We start from the raw sequence: 12334 nt of genomic DNA on the forward strand, positions 1-12334 counted from the left end.
GGGGACGGGGCAGGTAGGCTCCGGAGGGAGTCCCGCTCCTCTGGCTGCTGTCTGCAGCTCCTGGGCAGGCGTCTGCAGCTCCTGGGCAGGCGGGCAGCGGTGGTGAGGCTGAGGGTTGCCGTGGTAACTCTGGCTAGAAACCGCCACTTATTCTGTTTTGAAACTGTGGTCCAGAGACTGCTTTGTGAGACGTTCCAGGACGGAGGGGGTGGGGCAGGGGGAGCCCTGTCCTGGGCCTCCTTTGCAGTCACAGAGGTCTGGCCCCAAGCCCTGACTCAGCCTCAGTATCGCCGTCGGTAAGGAGAGCTGAGCGTGGAGTGGCACCTCCCGCCCCCCTGGCTGGGCTGGGACCACTCCCATCTTCCCCATGCAGCCCCTCACCCCAGAAGCCAAGGGGACAAGCCCATCTAGGGCACTTGGTCCTAACAAATGCTGTGAGGGTAATGCTTATCCCAGCACCCAGATGCTAACCGTGGGGTGGCAGGCAAAGTCCCCATCTCTCCTGTCTAGGGAAGGGCTTTCCACTGCAGACCCCAGGATGTGCGGGGGGCAGGGGCAGAGGGGGGACAGCAGCCTCCAGAATCCCCTGTGGCTCCAGCCCACCTCCTGAAGGGTGAACAGGGAAGGCAGTCCCGCCTCCAAGCAGGGGAGAGCCTGGCGCTTAAGTGTACCCTCCTCAGCTGGTCCTCAGTCATTCCAGGCCCCGCACAGACCCACTGGGGTGGGCCTGGATGAAGGCAATGGTGGCAGTGGCCACCCCCAGTTTCGGGGGCTGGGATGGGCATTCACCTAAGGTCACCTACAGAGGAAGGGGAAAGGCAGCACTGCGAATCCCCCCCCGAATCCCCCCACCCAGGCCATGAGAAAAGGCAGAGGGTGGGGTGGACCCGTGCCTCTGCAGGGAGGGGTTGCCCAGGGCAGGGCAGGGGTCCCAGAAGCGGCAGAGGTCTGAAAGAAGCCTGCTCTTCAAAAGATAACCCACGGACTGGGGCTTGCAAATGGCTAACAAAGGACCCATATCCAAAATTTATAAAGGACTTGCAATACTCTAATGACAAGAAAACAAACAACCGATTTTTAAAAAACGGGCAAAAGAAAAAAAAATTGGACACTTCGCCAAAGAAGAAATGTGCACAGCAAATAAACGCATGGAAAGACGCACAGAGTCATTGGTCGCAGGGAGATGCAAATTAAACCACAGTGAGACACCCCCAAGCACCTATGGGATGGGCTGAAGTGAGAAGACCCCCCAGGCGAGGGTGGGGAGCAGCGGGGACACAGGAGACAGAGCTTGGGCCCTCGGCACGAGGACCCCACCTCCCCTCCACCCGCCACGTGCCCAGCCCCTGCACCCCCAGTACTGCCCCAGGGGGTGGAAGCTCATGCCCGCACAAACGTGCTAGCAGCTTTCCTGGTAACATCCCCAAACCGGGGACAACCCGGTGCCCTTCAAGCAGTGAGTGGGTGGATGCCCACCAGCAGGGGAAGGGAAGAAACTCCTGGAACTCCTGACACAACCACCAGAGTGAATCTCCAGATACCCCCGCCGATCTAGACCAAGAGGAAAAACCACCACCTTCCGATTCCGTTCACATAAAAAGTACAGGAAATGCCGATCACGGGCACAGATGACAGGCCGGCGGGTGGCCTGGGATGGGGAGGAGGGATCCCAAGGCCCCGGGGACACCTCTGCGGGTGATGGATACATTCACTCTCCTGGTGGACCACCCTACCAAGTTGTACATTTTAAACGTGCAGTTGACGCTATGTCAAAGAAAGCTGTTTAAAAAACCCCACACACCCAAATCCCCGTCCACTGAACTTCTAAGCAGCAAAGCCTTTAGGGGTAAATGTTTCTTCTGGTCCCAAAGGATCCAGCCTGCTGTCTTCATGCCAACCGTCCGCCAAGGTGAGGACCCCCAGGCTTCTAGCAGCCAACAGCAAGCACCTGGAAACGCTGAAGTCTTGTCCACAAGACTGAGGTTTTAGGGTCAAAAAAGGGACCGGATAAACGAAGGAACACTTATGCCTGCTATAAAACGGAGTCCAGACTTAATGGAAAGCACTTAGTCCTCGCATTGGGTGGGAATCAGAATGTGGCAGCCAAGGGCCCCCAGAGCCTCTGGCTACTGGGTCATCTCAGGACCATCTCGGCACCTTTGTGCCTCCAATATCCTTGTGTGTATGATGAGGAACTAAAAGTACACAAGCTGAAAAGATGTGGCACATATATACAATGGAATATTACTCAGCCATAAAAAGGAACGAAATTGGGTCATTTGCAGAGACGTGGATGGATCTAGAGACTGTCATACAGAGTGAAGTAAGTTGGAAAGAAAAAACAAATATCGTATAATAACACATATATGTGGAACCTAGAAAAATGGTACAGATGAAAGGGTTTGCAAGGCAGAAATAGAAACACAGACGTAGAGAACAAACGTATGGACACCAAGGGGGGAAAGCGGCAGGGGGTGGGGGATGGTGGGATGAATTTGGAGATTGGGATTGACATGTATACACTGATGTGTCTCAAACAGATAACTAATAAGAACCTGCTGTATAAAAAATAAAATTCAAAAAATAAAATAAAAGTACACAAGCTGACGGACGCAGGGCACTCAGGTGATGCCACTGTCCACGGCGTTCGACAGCGCGGGCGGTTACTGTGACCACCCTCGGCAGTTTTCAGGCAGGCTGCTCAGTGGCAGAGTCTGACACATCTCCACTCACCCCCTCCCCCTCTCCTGCTAGCTGGCCTGGCGGAAGTGCCACTGCCACCTGCTCCTGCGTCCTGAGATGCTCCTGCGTCCTGAGATGCTCCTGCTTGGGTGGGGCTGGCGAGCGGCTCAGGAAGGAGCCCCTAACCTGTTGGGATTACTGAAGGGTTCCACACCAGGGGACGGCACGGACTGTCTGTAATCCTATGAAAGATGCAGTTTCTGTTTCTTTCTTCCTCCTTTCTGAGAATAATAAATAATAGCGTCAACTAAAAGGGGGGGGACGGGGGCTGCCAAGTACACTGGGTTCCTGCCCGGCCTGTCTGCATTTCCAAGAAGCAGCTGAAAGGGCGTAGGAGTGGGTGCTACCCGGGCAGGCCTGGGGCAACCTTCCCCCCGCCCCCCCCCCACCCCGGCTCCTGCCAGGCCCTGGGTGGGAGCTGAGCTGGGATCTGTCTTCCATCCCTCCCCACCCACACGTGCTGGCCCAGTGGTCACCCCAAGTCCTGCCCACGTATTCCAGGAGTGACAGGGACACCCACGCATCAACGTGCTCCCTTACTTAGCAGCTCTGACGCTCTCAGAGACAGACGATAGAAGGGGCAGCTCCCTCGTGACCCAGGAAGGGCCTTGGCTCTGAGCCGCTCTGCTCCCTAACCCGCCACCGCAAGGGGTGCACACTCTTGCTGGGAAGATGTGCCATGAAGTGCCCATGCAGCTCGGCAACCAGGAGGTCCTGGGGGCCTGGAGACCCTCCCCAGGAGGGCAGTGAAGGCCACAGGCAGGAAACGCCCTTGCAGACACCGGGATAAGTCAGAGGAAAGAGGTGCAGCAAAGACCCTTTGAGGATGGGATGTGGAGGGTCAGTGGGGGCAGAGGGCACCACCCTTGGGCTGGGCGGGGACCTGGGTCCCTGGAGGCTGACCCTCCATCTCCACCCACCATGAGAACAGGGTGACGCGGGGCCCGACTCAGCCTTCCCGGGGGGTGGGCAGCGACGCTACGGCCCTGTTGTGCCCTCCGGGAACACAGCCACCCAGCTCAAGGCGGGAAGGAAGTACAGAGAGAGGAGCAGGGACCCTCGCCTCAGCCAGGAAGCGGAAACTACCCTCCAGGCCCCTCGACGTCAGGAAGCCGCCTGGACTGGCCTCTAAGAATAGCCACGGGGGTGGAAGAGGACACTGGCCCTCCTGGGCCCCGCCAGCTGCGGGATGCAGGAGCCCCTTGTCGCCAGGAGGGGAGTGCAGGCCCCCGAGGACACCCTGCCACCTCTCTGGGCACAGCGGAGTGCGCCTGGGGAACCCGCAGGGCCCGCCTGCTTCCTGGGCCCGTCCCCTAGATTACCTACCACCCACTGCAGGCGGGGAGGCCGGGAAGCGGCCTGCTCCCCGGCCCTACACTCACCCCACTGGCTGAAAGGGCCCCTCCTGTGGGATGTCCCTGTGTCCCCTCAGCCCCTGCAGCGAGGGGCGTGTGGACACAGACGTCCCAGCCACCTGCCGGCAAAGGGTGCTGCAGCGGGGCTGCAGCGGGGCGCACACATCAGACAAGGAGGATCTGGGTAGGCTGGGGAAACACTGGGTGGAAGACAGGAGGTGGGTGGGCCCAGGCAGGGGCCAGAGGTGAGTGGAGGGGCCCCGGGGCAGGCCGGGTTCTCTGGCTGCCACATGCTCCCCGCACAACCCCAGGCACAGCCCCCCACCCTTAGGGATGCCCTGTCCCCTGCCTGGAGCCGTGCAGGCCGCAAACCACAGTGGTCGAAGGACCAGCCCTGGTTTCCAGTCTGCCTCCACCACTTCCTCGTGTGGGCACTCGGGACCTCGGTCTCCTTATCACTCCAGTGGGCCAGCTGGAGGCAAAGGGCATGGCTCCAGCCCAGTGCCCGCCTGGCACAGGGGAGCGGGACTTCGTGTGCGTCCGAGCTGTTATCTCGGGGACAGAGGGGAAGGCTGTCCGTCCAGCAGGCGGGTGGCTGAGCCCCTGGGATGGGGAGCAGAGAGGGCCTGGCCCGTGTGAGAGGGAGACTCCCCGTGAGCTCCGGGGGCGAGCAGGACTCCACAGGGTGCTTCCCAAACCCGCCGAGCACCCCCGAGACCAATGCCATCAAGCTCTGGGGCTCAGGCCTCCCAGCACCTGGGACTGGAGACCAGGAAGGCGGGCGGCCCGAGGCCCTCCCTTCTGTTCCCCTGCAGCCCCGGGGTCACGGCCTGACCTCCACATCCCCGCCAGGGGCTGGCTGCTGGCTACCAAACTCAACGCCCAGCTGCAGGTGACGTGACAGGTAAGGCGGGTTACAGGGCGCCATTAGACATTCCCCGAGGGAGAGTTATGACCCAGGCCGGCCTGTGTGTGGGAGTTGATACAGAAGGCTCCCGTGTGACCGCTCGGGATGCCAGGGGGCCGCCCACCCCCCCACTCCACATGGTCCCAGCTTCCCGTCCTTCACCTTCTCCACAATCATCCTGTTACCCCAGTAACTGGGGGCAGGGGGGGCACTAACCTTCCAAAGTCAGAAGGGGCATGGCTTCAAAGAAGGGGGCAAGGGGGCTGCCCGCTCCCCAGGCCTCTGTGGCGTTCGGACCCCCATGACCGGGCTCTCGGCCACCCTGCCCTCAGCACCCTCCCCCACCACGCACCGAGCCCCAGCACTAAGGTGCCTCCCTGCCCGCTGAGCCCCGCAGCCCTCGAGCCCAGGGAGGGCGGCTACGCACCAACAGGCACCCCTGCGACCATGCGCTGCTGGCCGGCCAGCAAAGGGAGACCTACTGCCAGCTGATCGGCCACCCCTGGGGCCAGGACCCCTGCCCGCCTGTGGGGATTCCCCCAGCACCTGGGGGCCCACCTAGAGCCCCAGGCGGTCTTACGTGAAGCAGCACTTAGGCTGGTACAAAGTGTGGGGGCGGGGGAGGGGCACCGGAGTCCAGACGCGGGTCACACCACACCTGCCGGACACCTGGAAAGGGCCGATTCGAAGTGAGCTCGGTGCTCCACGCAGCGTGAGGAGTCCCGGCACAGGGCCATGCTGCCTCCAAGGCGAAACCCCCAGCCCTGGCTGCGGGCCCGGCCTGCGTCTCGGGGGGCGGGCAGAGCCAGGGTCCCTGCATTTCTCCCCCACCCCTACCTGGGGCCCTCTCCAAAACGCTGCACAAGTGCAAAGGTGACGTCTGCCCCTCCCACGGGTGTCCGGACTCTACACCTTATTGATTTTCATGGCTCTTCCCTGTCATGGGATTTCAGGTGCTGAAATGAAGGCGGGGGGTGGGGGGTAGATTATATGCAAGGGGGGGGTGCTTTGGGGGGCCCATCTCCGTGTCTGGACTTGGAAGCAGTATGAGTTAGGGATTGGGGGTGAACTCAATTTCTGGAGGCACACTGAGCTGGGGGTGGGGGTGGGGGAGGGAACCCCACAGAGTGGGCACCGCATGGGCACTGGAGCAGAGCCGGCCAGGGTCCCAGGCTCCCCGCCTCTGGCTCCAGCTCTGCACCCCGTAATGCTCAGACACTCTCCCTGGGGCCAGCCCATCCTGGGCACAGACCACAGATTTCCTCTTCTCAGCAGGCCCTGGCCCAACGGCCGTTTCCCCAGAGCGTGGCAGCCAGATGCCCGGGGGCATCAGGGGAGCTCACCTGCCCTCCCACTGAAACCAGGAACAGGAAATCCCTGCCCCCAGCCAGAGCCCGCCTGGGTCACATCCCCTCTCCAAGAAGGAAGGCGACAGAACCACTAAGTGGTAGGCAGCCATGTGCTGTCCGGAAGCAAGAATTTAAAGCCAGTTAGCAGGGCTTCCCATCAGCCCCACTCCCAGCCAGGTCTGGCCGAACGGCCCCTGCTACCTCTGGAAGGAAGCCCTGACTGCATCCGGCTGGAGGAGCCGCCAGTCCCGGGGGGGGCCACTGCTGCTGCCCCTGCAGAGGAGAGGCTGTGATCACACCCATTTCACAGATGAGGCGAGCAGGGCTCACACGGGGCGTGCGCCCGCCCCAGGTCGCCCCAGGTCGCCCACTCGAGTAGGGTGAGCAGGGAAGCAGGGGCAGGCGCCTCTGCTCATCCTGAACTGCTCCAGCAGCAGGGCCGAGCCCCAGTCACATCGCCAGGAAGCTCCCGGGCCCACCCCACCCGCGGGAATTCCATGCCCTTGGGGGAGCATCTGCACAGTCTCCCCAGCTCGGGCCGGGCCGCTGCTCTTCCTGCCATGTCCCCACCTCACACCTCCGGGCCCGCCTGGCCAGGGGCCCCCAAAGCAGGCTGGGGTCAGGCGTGCTGAGTGCACATAGCCTGGGCCCCGGGGTCTGGCGCCGAGAGGTGGGACAGCAAGTGTGTGTGCTGGTGTGTGTGGGCGTGCATGGTGACCGGCTCCTTCTCAGACAGCATGCCAGCCTGCCTCTGACGCTGCCGCCCACGGGGGAAGGCTTTACTCTCTGAAATGAAACTTTAAAAAGTGCCCAGATGCAGGGATTGGCTCCTGCCCAGATCCTGGTGGCGCAGTGGTTGAGAATCCGCCCGCCAATGCAGGGGACACGGGTTCGAGCCCTGGTCCGGGAAGATCCCACGTGCTACGGAGCAACTAAGCCCGTGCGCCACAACTACTGAGCCTGCGCTCTAGAGCCCGTGAGCCACAACTACTGAGCCCGCGAGCCACAACGACTGAAGCCCGCAAGCCTAGAGCCCGTGCTCCACGACAAGAGAAGCCACTGCAATGAGAAGCCCGCACACCGCAACCAGAGAAAGCCCGCGCACGGCAATGAAGACCCAACACAGCCAAAAAAAAAAAAAAAAGCCCAGATCCAAATCCAGACCCCCGTCCTCAACCTCCTGACCCAGCTCCCAACCCTAGCGCCCCCTTACTGCACTGTGGCCAGGTGCACGGTGAGTGGGTGGGGCTGGGCACCAGGAGCCCTCCCTCACCCACTGGACCCTGCGGGGGCCTCCCAGGCATTACTGACTACACTAGCCAAGGAATGCGGTCTTCCCTACCAGCCACCATGCCCAACACCCATTTCCTGAACTAATCCGACAACAACCCCAGGGGAAGGACCCCCCACTTCAGCAGGGAGGAAGCCCAGGACCAGAGCAGCAGGGTGGAGACTCCACCGAGGTCCAAACCCCTGGCACCATGCTCTTGGCCAAGCGATGCTGGGGGAGGGGATGCACAGAGAGGCACCCCCCCCCCCCCCCCCCCCCCCGCCTGGCTCAGCATGGCATCCCACCACAGGGGGCAGCCCAGCGTGGGTGGGTGGGGCCTTGCTGCCACTGGAAGCAAATGCTCCTCTGGCCTGCTGGGCATGCCCAGGGAGGGAGGGAAGGGGAGAGGCCTCAAAAACAATTCCTTAAGCCCAAACACGAAGTGGCCCAGGGTGGGGGTGGGGATGTGTCAGGCCTCCACCCTTGCTGCCTGGGAAATTACCAGAGGTACCCAGGTTGAGCTGGGGGTGGGGTGGGGGAGCCTGCCCTGGAGACCTCTCATGCTGTGCAGGTGGGAGGGACTCACCTCGCCCCTACACTCAGTCCAAAGGCAAGAATCCACTCCTGCTAAGTCCCCTTCCTCCGCCCCCCCCCCCCCCCCCCCCGGGCCCTCCCAGGCTCTGCGGGTACAGACAGGCTCAGGGGCTGGCAGCGGGGTGTCCCGGTGACACCCCTCCAAGACCACCCCTTCAGCAAAGGCTGCCCGGCCCACCCTGGCCCATCCTGATGGCCTAGCCACTCCCACCCCCAGGGCAGAGGCTGCTGGCTACAGGACCCCCACCCGCGCCCCTGCAGGGAGGATGTGACACCTCCACTCCGTGTCCAGTCCCTGCACTCCCCACCCCAAATACCTCAGTGCCCCGAGGTCCACCCTGGGACCCTTGGCCGTCCAGATGGCAAACAGATGTCCCCAGGCCCACACACTTTTCCAGGAGCCATTTTAAAAGTTCACCCTCCCAGTGTCAACTTAAGAAAGCACCCACCCGACGTTGTCCTGGTCCTCCGTGACAAGGGGTGAGCAGCCCGGGGTGGCGGAGAAGCAAGAAGGGGCCAGGAGGGGGCCCGAGTCACTCTGCCCAGGGGACTGCAGGGGACGCAGGACACAGCTGTGAGAGGGGCTCCCGACAACCATTCCTGGTCCCTCTGGGCCAGAAGGAGATCTCCACCCCCTAATTCCAACACTGACAGGAAATGGAAACAAAAGCCACAGCTTCATCAGTCACAGGCCAGCAGTGAAGGCTGACGAGGAAACACAACTCAGGCCAGCAGCCCGCAGACCCCAGGAGACCCTCCCGCACCCTGAGACGTCCAACCCGCGGGCTCCTCTTTCCAAAGCGGCCTCACAAGCCCAGACCTGGACATCCACCCAGCCCCGGCCCCCCTGGGGCTCGGAAACCCCAGGTCTCCAGGCTCCCTGCCTGTGCCAACTCAGAACACCCACCCAGCCCCTTGCCCCTCACAGCCTCCACGGCGCCCCAGGGGGAGGACGGGCTGGAAGGTCAGGCTGGGTGAGGAGGGGAGGAAGATGGGGCTCCACAAGCTGGGGGCACCAGAGGGGAGGCACCTCAGCACGCGGGCCACCCGGGGCCCAGGGCGCTTCCTCTCTGCGCTTCGCCCCGGCCCGGACCCCCATACGACCCTCAGGGTGGCGACAGCAGGCAGGAGGGTGAACTGGACTGGGCCCGGGATGGGGTGGACGGTCCCCAAGACTCTGGCAGAGTGTGCGCACCCCGCCCCCCCGCCCCCGCCACCGCACTGGGCCGCCCATCTAGGGGCGGTGGCCCCGATGAGCTCATGGGGGCGGGGCGTCTGGAGCCCCGCCCTCGAGCCCCTCAGTCTCCGCGAAGCAGGGTGGTCCCAGAAACAGCGGCCAGGAGGGCTGAAGCAGTGGCCGGGTACTGGGTTCGGAGCGCGCACCCACCGCACCACCACCATCACCAACGGGGAACAGACCCCAGGTCACTAAACGGCCCGGCCCGGCCGCGGGGCTCTGGGGTCCCGACGCGCAGAGGCCCGAAACCCGTCTTGGAGCCCCCCGCCCCACCCTCGAGGTGCACGGCGGCCCCAGACGAGCCCCACCGCTGCGACCCACCGGCCTAGGACCCCCCACCACGCGCTCTGCGCACACAGGTGGCCCTGCAACTTGGCGGCCCGGTTGCGCCCCCTTGGCAGGGCCTAGCGGGGCGCGGCCTGCCAGGCTCGGGGAGCGCCCTCCCACCCGCGGCTCCGGGCTCACCCAGAAGACGAAATTGAAGACGAAGAGCAGGTACTTGATGCACTTGGTGCAGCCCTCCACCCCCATGGCGGCGCGGGCGGCGGGCGGCCTGCGGGGCGCGGGCCGGTCCTGGGCGGCGGGCGCGGGGCCTGGGCGCCTGATCGGCAGCCGGTGGCCTGGCGGGCGGCTGGGACGCGCGGACGGGGGGCAAGAAGGGCGCTGGAGGCCGGGCCGAGAAGCGCGCCTGTGTCTTTGCCACCGTTGCGCGCTCGCTTTCTGGCCGGGCGCGCGCCCCGCTCCGTCACTTATAGGGCGCAGAGGCCACGCCCCCGAGGCCCCGCCCCCGACCCTGCCGCCCGAGCGCGGAGAGGCAGCAGCCGCAGCCCCCAGCCCAGCCCCCGGGGGGCGGGACGCACGTCCCTTCCCCCCTCGCTCACACACATCGGGGTGTCAGACCTGGTGCAGTCAGGACCCCGGGGCCTGGGCACAGAGTGCCAGGCGCGGCACGCGTCTCTGGGCTGCGGGCGCGCTCGGATTCCCCTAAGGGGCCGCGCCGGAGGACAGGCCTGCAGGCGGAGAAAACTGCTTCCCCTCCTCCCTCAGGCGCCTGGGACTATGGTAGCAGGCCCCGCGGAGGAGGTGATGCACGGGCGCCAACTCTGCCGAGATAGCAGCGCGCTTGGTTCACAGCGCTCCCGGGATAGGAACCCGGGTGGCGGTTGATGCGGCCCTGGCCTGAAGGTCCCGGAAGGCGAGCCTAGGCCGCCAAGCCCTTGTCCCATGGAAGGGGGAGTCCCTGAGGGCTGTTGGAAGAGTCTGTGCTGGAAAGGTCACAGACAGGGTGTCCCCCAGGCCAGTGTTGTGTCCAAGAGGCCCAAGCCGCTTATGGAACCTCCAGGTGTTGTGTATTTCATGCACAGCCTGGTGGCGCCAGTACCGCAGGGGGCCGGCCCCACACTCCTGCTAAGGAGGCAGAGGGCTAAGGAGGCAGAGAGGCGAGTCATCAAGCTTTCTCCCCAGGTGACAGCAAGGTGACGTGCAGCTGGAGAGATGAGAGCTCTGTGTCTGCAGTAACCCTGGCACGAGTGACTACTGACCACTTGCAAGGTGGCCAGTGCCCCCGCTGGGGACTGAAGTTTTCATTTTATGCAGCTGGAGAGATGAGAGCTCTGCGTCTGCAGTTACCCTGGCACGAGTGACTACTGACCACTTGCAAGGTGGCCAGTGCCACCGCTGGGGACTGAAGTTTTCATTTTGTTCACTGTACAGTGGTTTGAATTTCAATAGCAGTGGGCGGCCGGAGCAGTGCGGTCGTACTCATCGGGACTCTGGTAGTTTTGTAGTTTCCTTCGTGGCTTATTGTAAAGTTTGTTTTGGCTTCACGCTTGTGTAAGAGCCACAAGCACAAGTGTGGGGTTTGTGGGTGTCGAAGGGACGTTACAACAGAGGTAACAACTTTGGGGGTCTGCCCAGATTCTTTCTGTTGAAGCGGAGGTAGAACAGGTCTTCAGTGTGAAGAATCGCTTGTCTAGGTGCCCTGGGCACCCTGCCCTCCCATCAGCTCCCTGCTACCCACAGTGATAGGGACATTTCCTGCCAAAGATGTGAGCTGTCCCTTCCCTGGGCCCTCTGGGGAAGGGCGTGGGGGGCAGAGAGCCCCCCCCTCAGGGAGCGGCAAAACCACGCACCTGCGTCCTTGGCCCACCATCCCCCAAAGTGGGTCGCGCCTGGCCAGCTTGTTCTGTTCTCTCTGCTTCAGTCCTGCATTTAGTGGGTGCCAGCCGTGTGCCAGGCCTATTCCAGGCACTCGCTGTGAGGAGCTGGACAGCCAGGACCCCTTCATTTGAGGACCTTCGGCCCTGGTGAGGGTGACAGATGTCACCCCACGATGATCATGTCAGTGCTGCAAAGGGAGGGGAGTTCTGAGGATGTGTGACAGGTGGGGGGTGGCACTCCTCCCCGTGGGTCCTGGAAGGAATCAGCCATGGCGCCAACCCTGAGGGGTGCTGGGGGGAGCTTTCCAGGCAGAGGGGTAGCTTGGAGGAGTGGAAAGGAAGCTGGTGGGGTGGGCGCAGAGGATGTGGGAAGGGCTGGACTTGAGGTCTGAGGTTGGGGCCAGCGGTGAGGTCAGGGGCTAGGTGGGCTGGCTCTTGGGCCTGAAGGTCAGAGTGGAGCTGCACTGGATTCTGGCCCCAGTGGGAGTGACTGGGAGTATTCCACAGGGGAGCCTCAGGCCTTGCTCCTGTGAGGTAGCTCGCGTGGTTATGGGGTCTGGGAATGACCTGCCGTCTGCACACTGGCGGCCCAGGAAGGCCAGTTTGGTGATGTCGTCCAGTCTGAGTCTGGAGGCCTGAGAGCCAGGGGAGCGGATGGTGTAAACCCCAGTCTAAGGGCAGGAGGAGGTGACAGGAGCTGTCCCAGCTCAAGGGGTGGGGC

General features: G+C 63.2%; 1 protein-coding gene across 1 annotated transcript in view; it reads right to left on the bottom strand.

The window, feature by feature from the left end:
- CD81 (CD81 molecule) overlaps nt 1–10169 on the bottom strand; it is an 18847-nt gene extending 8678 nt beyond the window's left edge. Inside the window, exon 1 of the mRNA XM_029207862.1 lies at nt 9920–10169. Coding sequence (XP_029063695.1) covers nt 9920–9985 — 66 coding nt within the window. The 5' untranslated portion in view covers nt 9986–10169. The remainder of the gene's footprint in view (nt 1–9919) is intronic.
- Nucleotides 10170–12334: the final 2165 nt, after the last annotated feature.

This window comes from Monodon monoceros, unplaced genomic scaffold (assembly GCF_005190385.1).
Source record: "Monodon monoceros isolate NGI ecotype Baffin Bay Population unplaced genomic scaffold, NGI_Narwhal_1 Super_Scaffold_7, whole genome shotgun sequence".
NCBI classification, from domain to species: Eukaryota; Metazoa; Chordata; class Mammalia; order Artiodactyla; family Monodontidae; genus Monodon; species Monodon monoceros.